Here is an 8,879-nt window from a genome sequence, read left to right as displayed (position 1 = left end):
CCTCGGCCCGCCCCGGCCCGCCCCTTTTCCTTTCCAGCCGCCCGTCTGCGCTCCGCCGACTGAGGCCCAGGCTGAGGCGGCGCCGGCGTGGACGCCGTGACCGCGGCCGGCAGGGGGGCGGACGAGCCCCCCGCTCTCGTCCAGGGAAGTCCTAGGGCGGCCCCCAGGGAAGGGGACCCCGGAAGACGAGCCAGAAATCGCCCTGGAGGAAGAAGCGCGGAGCTCCCGCTAACCCGCCCCTCCCTCGTCACGTGACCGCGCGGGGCGAAAAGAGGGAACCTAGGGCCGCCGCGACGCCCGGACAGGTTGGCGACGGGGTTGGGAAGGGGCGGGGCGACGCGACTGAGGAGGAGTGCGCCTGCGCCTTAGCAGTTGCCGGTCCCGCCGCTTCCGGGTCCGCGTGCAAAGGCCTCCCCGGAAATGAGGTGGGAAGGTGGACCCAAGGTTCTGGGCGGGGTTGAGTCTGTCGGCCGTGCGACGTTGTTGGGTTGGGTTGTCGTAGGATTTCCCCGAGCCCTTCCAGGTTGGAGGAAGAAAAAGGGACTAGAACAAAAGTCGCCCTGGGAAGAGACTCCAGTTATCTTGTGTTAAGATAATGGCATCCTTGCTGCCTGAAGCTTCGGGGAGCTGAGTATGGGATTGCCGGCGCTGCTCCCTGTCCGTGGGGTGGGTGTGGACCAGATTGTGACCGAGCTGGCAGTTTAGAGGTCTTGGAATCCGGACTTTTTTGTTTGCCCAGTTATCATCGTCGTCATCAAAGTAACAGTTGCCCACGTTTAGGGTACCTGTATCCGAGAATTTAATGAGAAAGCTCCCCATCAGAGGCAGCCCCCTTCAACCAGTTGTGTTTTTAATTCTGCTTACTAAAAAATTGCTAAACAAAATACTTACATGCTAGTTCCTGATTTCTTCTAGTTACCGTTTGACTTCATACCACGATAAATGAGGATCGAGCATAGTACACCATCCCCTTCTTTCTCTCTCCCTAATTTACCCTTGTAACTTGAAGCAACCTACTCATCCATTGGGTTTTAAAACTATGCACTCCGTTCTCTGTTACTTATTACATCAGTTTTTAGTAGTAATCCTGGGAATAGGTTAAGGTAAGTGAAGCATCCCCTTGGGACACAATTTAAGGGAGCACTAATCAAGATTGATAAAGGCAAGATAGTTGTTACTGATCTTTCCTTTTGTCTCAGTTCCCCATATACCAGGACTAGCCACTGTTGCTACGTTTTTAATGCCCCCAGACATTAAACTATTATTTAGTTTGGCTATTGTGTTTGGATTTTACTCCTCTTGTCAGAAGCTGGCTTTCCAAATACCACCAAGGTAACAATATACGACAAAAGTGAGGTGATGGCTTACTCAGGTAAGGGAGAGCACTCCTTGGCAGAGCTTTGGCAGGGCCTCAGGAGAAGGTAAGGCCAGAATTTATGGTGAGTTGGAAGTTTGGTTTAAGGCATGTCGTTCACTTCAGGGTCGGGTAAGAACTGATGCGCGACAGTGGAAAAATGGTGGAAACGTCAAGGCAAGAGAATTCAGATCATCTCAGCGGGCAAACTGGCTATTGATGGTCAAACCATTTGCATAGGCTGGACATTCAGGAAAAGTATTTAAAGGAAAAAAAAAAAAGTGCTAATGGAAGCTAAAGTCCCGTTAATGTAGGCAGTAAGATGTGGTTTGGGTTCTCTGTATCCAGGCTGAGTGTGGAGGTAGATGGTCTTTTCTTCATGAATACATTCACCTGTTCAGTAAATATTTAATACTGTACCAGATGCTGTGTTAGGCACAGGAGAGACTCTGAGGAATAGAGGAAACCCTGCCCTCCTGGAACTGGTCATCTAGTGGGAGACAGAGGCATTAAATAAGTAAACAAATCCCACTGTTTGAAATTGTATTATTCAGTAAACTGGAATGAAAGAAAATAAATGAAGCTAAGGGGATAGAGTGACTGGGGGTGGTGGAGAATGAGAATTTGGAGAAGGTCGACAGGGAAGGCCTCGCCGAGGAAGAGGAGGATGAGGTGGGGCCAAAGTAAGGAAAGAAAACCAGTTACGTGAAGGTCTGGGGAAGACCGCTCAAGTCTGAGGAAAAGCAAGTGTGCAGGTCCTGAGGGCGAGCTAGAGGAGGTGTGGTGGTAAACAAGGGCAGAAAGGTAGGCCAGGTGCCAACCCCATGTGGCATTGTGGGCCAACAAAAAGACTTTCAATTTTTTACTTTATTGATTTTTTGGAGACAGAGTGGGAGTGGGGGCAAAGGGCAGCGGGGGAGAGAGAGAGAGAGACAGAGATTGAGAATCTTAAGCAGGCTCACTGCTCAGCAAGGATCCTGATGAAAGACTCGATCCTACGACCCTGAGGTCATGACAGCCAAAATCAAGAGTCCGACAACTGACTCTTAGCCACCTAGATGCCCCAAGATCTTCAATTTTAACAGGAGTTTATAATAGGAAGCTTTTAGTAGATTTTCATTGGGGTTATGTGATCTGATTTACATTTTTAAACACTTTGTTGTGGAAATGTTCAAACGTACAAAGGTAGAAGGAATAATACAACAAACCCCATATACTTTTCCCCCAGGTCCAATAATTTTCCACTATAATTCCATCCACTTCCCTACCACATTAATTTTAAGTAAATTCAATATCCTATCACCTATAAATACTTTTAGGATGTATCTTTAAACTATTTTTAACATGATCCTAATATCATTATCACACTTGGAAATATTAGCACAAATTTCTTGTCATCATTGCAATCAATTCAAATGTTTCTTAAAAAACTATCTACAGTAGGGGCACCTGGCTGGTTCAGTCAGTTACGCATCTGACTTCAACTCAGGTCATGATATCGTGGTTGATGAGTTTGGGCACCACGTCGGGCTCTGTGCTGACAGCTCAGAGCCTGGAGCCTGCTTCGGATTCTGTGTCTCCCTCTCTCTCTCTGCTCCTCCCCTGCTCATGCTCTGTCTCTCTCTGTCTCAAGAATAAATAAACATTAAAAAAAATTTTTTTTAATAATAAAAATAAAAAACAATTACAAAAAAAATTGTCTACAGTTTGTTCAAACCAGGGTCCAGACAAAGTTTACGTGTTGCATTTGGTTGGGATAAGAATCTTAAGCCTCTTAATGTACAGGTTTCCACTATACGACTTTTTTTTTTTTTTTTTTTTACAATTTGTTGGAAAAGCTAGGTCATTTTTCACATTGAACTTCCCACAACCTGGATTTTTACCATCTCTGGATATCTTTGATGTTCTCTGTAAGCTGTTGGTTGTATCTAGAAGCATTGTGAGATTCAGACTTGAGGTTCTGGCAAAAAAAAAAAAAGACTCCCTGTGGCATATTTTCCATTTTAAAATATCACTCTGGCTGTTATGAAGAGAGCGAGCAGAAGGAAAATAGTGGGAACAAAGAGACGGTGATAAAGCTGATGTAAGCTTAGACTGGAGTGGCTTGGTTGGAGTCAGGTGCATAGATTCAATGTGTATTTTGAGGTAGAATTGACAGAAATTTGTGACGGGTAGGATGAGACCATGAGAAAAGGGAGACCTCAAGAGCAAGTACTGGGCTTGAGCCGATGGAAGATGGGGGTGTGACCTGGAGGTGATATGAGAGCCACAGGACTCGGTTCTGGTTAAAACATCACCTACCTGTGTCTATTTCCTCTCCTTCCCAGGACCCATCTAAATGGACCACGAGAACAGGAGAACAGTAATTATCAAATCAAGGAAATACAATGGAAATACAATACTATTGGTACAAGACTATAATCTACAAACCTTTTCATGGGTTTACAATTGTGCAGTTATGTCCTTCATCATACTTTTCTCCTGCAACCAAGATCAATCCAGGATCATGAATTCTATTCCGTTGTATTAGTTTTCTAGGGCTGCAACAAAGTACCACACACGGGGTGCCTTAAAGAACAGACATTTATTGTCTTATAATTCTGGAGATCAGAAGTCCAAGATCAAGATGTAGACAGCTTTGGATCCTTCTGAGGCTGTGAGGGAGAGTCTGCTCCATGCCTCTCTCGGCTTCTGATAGTTTGCTGGCAGTCCTTGGTGTTCCTTGATCTCTGTGCACATCACTCTGACCTCTGTTTCCATCTTCACGTGGCCGCCTCCCTGTGTGCATGTCTGTGTCCACCTCTCCCCAACTATAAAGACACCAGATTAGAGCCCATCCTAACGATCTCATTTTAACTTGATTACCTCTGTGAAGTCCCTGTCTCCAAATAAGGTCATATTCTGAGGTATTAGGAGTTAGAATTCCAACATACCTTTTTGAGGGGACACATTTTACCCCCTAACAGGTGACGTGTCTCTTTAATCTCTTTTAACTGGAGCAATTTCTTTGTCTTCTGTGACTGACGTGTTTGAAATATATAAGCCATTTATTCTGTAGAATGTGCCTCAATTCAGAAGTCTGATATTTCTTCATGATTAGATTCAGGTTATGCATTTTTTTTGTAGAAATATCACAAAACAGGGGTGCCTGGGTGGCTCAGTCGGTAAAGCAGCTGACTTCGGGTCAGGTCATGATCTCACAGCTTGTGAGTTCAAGCCCCATGTCGGGCTCTGTGCTGACAGCTCAGAGCCTGGAGCCTGTTTCAGATTCTGTGTCTCCCTCTCTCTCTGCCCCTCCCCTGCTCACACTTTGTCTCTCTCTCTCTCTCTCTCTCTCTCTCTCAAGAATAAATAAAACATTTAAAAAAAATTTTTTTAAGAAATATCACAAAACAATGTGTCTGAGTGCCTCAGTGTCTGAGTACTGTTCCTGAGTACAAAACAATGTGTCTGAGTACTGTACCTCAGGCGGTACAGTAAGGTCATATTTGCTAAGTTCCTTTACCGTGAAGTAGATCATTTTTCTGTTTGTAATTAATAGGTAATCTTTGGGCAGATCTGTTGAGACCAGGTAAATAGCCTGTTCCTCATCGGACTCTTACCCAGTACATGTAACATTCATTGATGATTCTTCTCTGAATACATTTTTACTCTGGTGATTGCAAAACTTTTAAAGACACGGTACGCAATCCTTTTATTTTGTTTTTGTAAAATTCACTTCGTTGAGGTTACATTTAAAATTTGTAGCAATCCCCATGTGATAGAATCTTCTGAGGCCAAAGTTCAAACAACCTGATGCAATTTGAACTTTAAAGTTGAAGGTTCGTTGTGCAATATAAGCTAACAAAGAATTCTAACTTTACAAACACTTATGAGTCAGGGTTGGTGATCAAGCCCAGGTGGGGGACGGTGTGGTGCTCTGAGACAACATGGGAGCATCACGCCCCTTCCCACATACCTTGCTCCACACGTCTCTTCCATCTGGCTGTCCCTGACTCTTATCTTTTTATAATAAACCGAGGATCTCTTCCAATTGTGGAGTAGTAAACATATACGATCAAGATTCTTATCCCCTAGAAGGAAACCCAAAGCTGATAAAAGCTGTAATGATCTTGGTTTTGGGTGTTACCTCTCTGTCCTTCAGTCCTACTGCAGAAATCTTAGCAATTGCTTCAGAAAAAAAAGGAAGAAGCAGTCACACTGGGTCACTATCCTTCCCATCCTTCCCGTATGGTATTTTCTAATTTCCCAGTTGTTTTTTAAAAAAGAAGAAGAAGAAGAATATTTCTCTTGTTCATACCATGGAATTTTCTCCCAGAAGTGGATATTGTGCCTTGGGCAATCAATGAAAAGGGAAGGCTCGGAAGTACAGGTTATACCAGTACTCAGACTTCTAAAGGCATTATTTGAAATCCTGCTGAGCCACAAGAAAAGCCAGTCCTGACATACCTACTCAGAAACTCTTGAATGTCTGATGATACATAGATAATGATTTGGTGAGCCCGCTGTGCTTTGTAAATTAACAGACATGTCTTAATAAACACATAGCAACTTTTGTTCGAAAAAAAATCAATGAGGTTAAAATTTACAAAAGCGCATGCCCCCTCCCCAGAGTCAATTCCACTGTATGATAATTCAAAAAATAATAATAAATTTAGTGATGTGGTTACTTACAGCTTACAGTATATGTGGTGTCTGAGAGCGAAAAAATTACTTTTTACAAAAGATTCAAAGTTTTCACCTTTTTGCTAGAGTGGACAGAATTGTCCCCATTATTCCAAAACAGAAACCACAACATTTTCCCCTTACAGCTGACTTTTGTTTTTTTGTTTTTTTGTTTTTTTTTTTTGGTTTGTTTTTTTGCTTCTCTCTCATGCCAGAGATGATTAGGGGGCTCTCTCATTTCTGGGGACAGGAACGGCTCTGCTCCCTGGTCACAGTGATTAGAACATCGGCACTTAGGGCAAAATAGGATGGGGCCTTGGCCAGTTGCCCCATGCTGCTTGAAATGACACTGTCTTGAAATGACCTTAGAACATTGACCAACAACACTCCTGATGAGCCCCACGTTAGAGGTCCTGAAACCAATTGTGCAAGTTTCTAGGTAACATAAACTTCTGCGCTAAAGCTGTGTCCTCTGGTTTTTCCAAGAATCTTACTGGGGATGATATAATTACAAATTTCTTTGTTTATATGTCCATTGGCGCATCCTGTCAAATAGCTGAAGCTGTCACCTTCAGGATTCCTTTGTCATTAATCCTCATGGTCCTCTCCTTGTGTCGTTGAACTCTGGAGTGTTCTTTTGCTCTCACATATGCAAATGTACATATTAGATGTAAACGCCTGCTCCTTACTTTTTTTCCTAATGATAGATCTTGGAGATCTTGCCATGCAAACGCATATAATGTGTCATCGTAAGAAGCCTGCTGAATGTCCATAGTATCATTATTACATCACTTATATAACTGGTCTTTTCTTTCTCTTTTAAAATTTTTTTATTTATTTTTGAGTGACAGAGACAGAGCATGTGTCGGGGGGGTGGGCAGAGAGAAAGGGAGACACAGAATCCCAAGCAGGCTCCAGGCTCTGAACTGTCAGCACAGAGCCCCCATGCGGGGCTCAAACTCATGAACCGTGAGATCATGACCTGAGCTGAAGTCGGACACTTAACCGACTGAGCCACCCAGGTGCCCCTTCTCTTTCTCTTTTTGAAATTACTAACAAAAACTCGTAACCCTAGTGTAACCATGAGAAAGACATTAGACAAAACCGAAACTGAAGATCATAGTACAAAATACCTCAAAATTCTCAAGGTCAAAAGGCAAGGAGAGTCTGAGAAATTATCACAGCCTAGAAGAGTCTAAAGAGACCTAACAACTGAATGTAATGCGGCATTCCAGAAGGGACTGTGGAACAGAAAAGGGACATTAGGGAAAAAACTAAGGAAATCCAAATAAAGTATGTTGTTGAGTTGTTAATAACATATTGATATAAGTTCATTAATAGTGGCAAATGTGTCGTACTAATGTAAGATGTTAATTAGAGGGAAAACTGGGTATGATTTACAGGGTTGCTGGTTTTTTTTTTTTTTTTCTTTCAGTAGGCTCCACTCCCAGCACTGAGCCCAACGTGGAGCTCGAACTCGAGACCCTGAGATCCAGAAGTGAGCTGATAACAAGAGTTGGACGCTTAACCAACTGAGCCACCCAGGTGCCCCTACAGGTTTTTTTTTTTATAAATTTTTTTTTTTTTATGTTTATTTATTTTTGAGAGAGACAGAGACAGAGACAGAGTGTGGGCGGGGGAGGGGCAGAGAGAGAGGGAGGCACCGAATCCGAGGCAGGCTCCAGGCTCCGAGGTGTAGCACAGAGCCCAAGGTGGGGCTCAGACCCACGAACTGTGTAATCATGACCTGAGCTGAAGTCAGAAACTCAACCGACTGAGCCACCCGGGCACCCCGAAATATTTTGTTTTTTATTAAACTGCTACCCACTGGAACTAGCCTTTCCTGTGTGGCTGGTCTCAGGAACCTGCTAATCTCAGTCTTGTGTTCTGCTTGGTTTGTCAGGAATCTTCAAAAATCCACCTCTGCTCTTTGAGATGCTACCCAAACCTGGGATCTATTACTTCCCCTGGGAAGTCAGTGCTGGCCAAGTTCCCGACGGGGGCACACTGAGAACATTCGGAAGGTCAGAATGGTTTTTTTCACATAGCCGGGGGAATGTTTCAATTCGTCACCCCTACCCCCAACAGAGAAAAACTAATTAAAATAGTTTTATTATAATTTTGTCTAGTAATTTTTTTGATGTTTTTAGAAGTTTTATTTGACTCACGACTTCAACATCAAGAGTTGTATGCTTCCCTGACTGAGCCAACCAGGCGCCCCTTGTTTAGTTATTTTATTCTTTTAATTTTTTAATGTTTGTTTGTTTATTTATTTTGAGAGAGGGAGAGATAGAGAGCAAGCAGGGAAGGGGCAGAGAGAAAGGGAGACAGAATCCGAAGCAGGCTCCAGGCTCTGAGCTGTCAGCACAGAGCCCGATGCGGGGCTCGAACCCCCGAGCCGTGAGATCATGACCTGAGCCGAAGTCGGACACTCAACCGACTGAGCCACCCAGGCGCCCCTAAATGCTAAAAAACTAGTATGTTTTCATTGTACAAAATGTAGACAGTCCCTAAAAGTATAAAGAAAGCAAGCAAAAAGACATGTAATGCCACTTACTGTCTGGACAGCCACTGCTAACCTTTTGGTGATTACTTGACATGTTTTCACGTGTATGTACGTACATGAATATGAGAATGGGTGTGTGTTCATACAACGTGTATAGCGTCATTAGTCATTAGGGAAATGCAAATTAAAACCCACGATGAAGGGCGCCTGGGTGGCTCAATCAGTTAAGCATCTGACTTTATTTTTAAAGGGATGTCTTTCTTTCTTTCTTTCTTTCTTTCTTTCTTTCTTTCTTTCTGTTCTTTCTTTTCTTTCTTTCTTTCTTTCTTTCTTTCTTTCTTTCTTTCTTTCTTT

General features: G+C 43.4%; 1 protein-coding gene across 5 annotated transcripts in view; it reads left to right on the top strand.

The window, feature by feature from the left end:
* The first annotated feature begins 30 nt into the window (after window positions 1-30).
* Window positions 31-8,879, top strand: part of TEN1 (TEN1 subunit of CST complex) — a 21,429-nt gene continuing 12,580 nt past the window's right edge. The window contains exons 1-3 of one of the 5 annotated variants that reach the window (XM_049635697.1): window positions 31-305; window positions 7,455-7,576; window positions 7,923-8,043. In XM_049635697.1, coding sequence (XP_049491654.1) covers window positions 7,955-8,043 — 89 coding nt within the window. In that variant the 5' untranslated portion in view covers window positions 31-305; window positions 7,455-7,576; window positions 7,923-7,954. Of the gene's footprint in view, window positions 306-335; window positions 426-7,454; window positions 7,577-7,922; window positions 8,044-8,879 lie in introns of those variants that run through there. The other 4 variants (XM_049635696.1, XM_049635695.1, XM_049635699.1 and 1 more) reach the window with 4 other exon arrangements.

This window comes from Panthera uncia, chromosome E1 (assembly GCF_023721935.1).
Source record: "Panthera uncia isolate 11264 chromosome E1, Puncia_PCG_1.0, whole genome shotgun sequence".
Lineage (NCBI taxonomy): Eukaryota > Metazoa > Chordata > Mammalia > Carnivora > Felidae > Panthera > Panthera uncia.
Note: the sequence above shows the minus strand (reverse complement) of the source record. Positions and strands in the feature narration are given on the sequence as shown.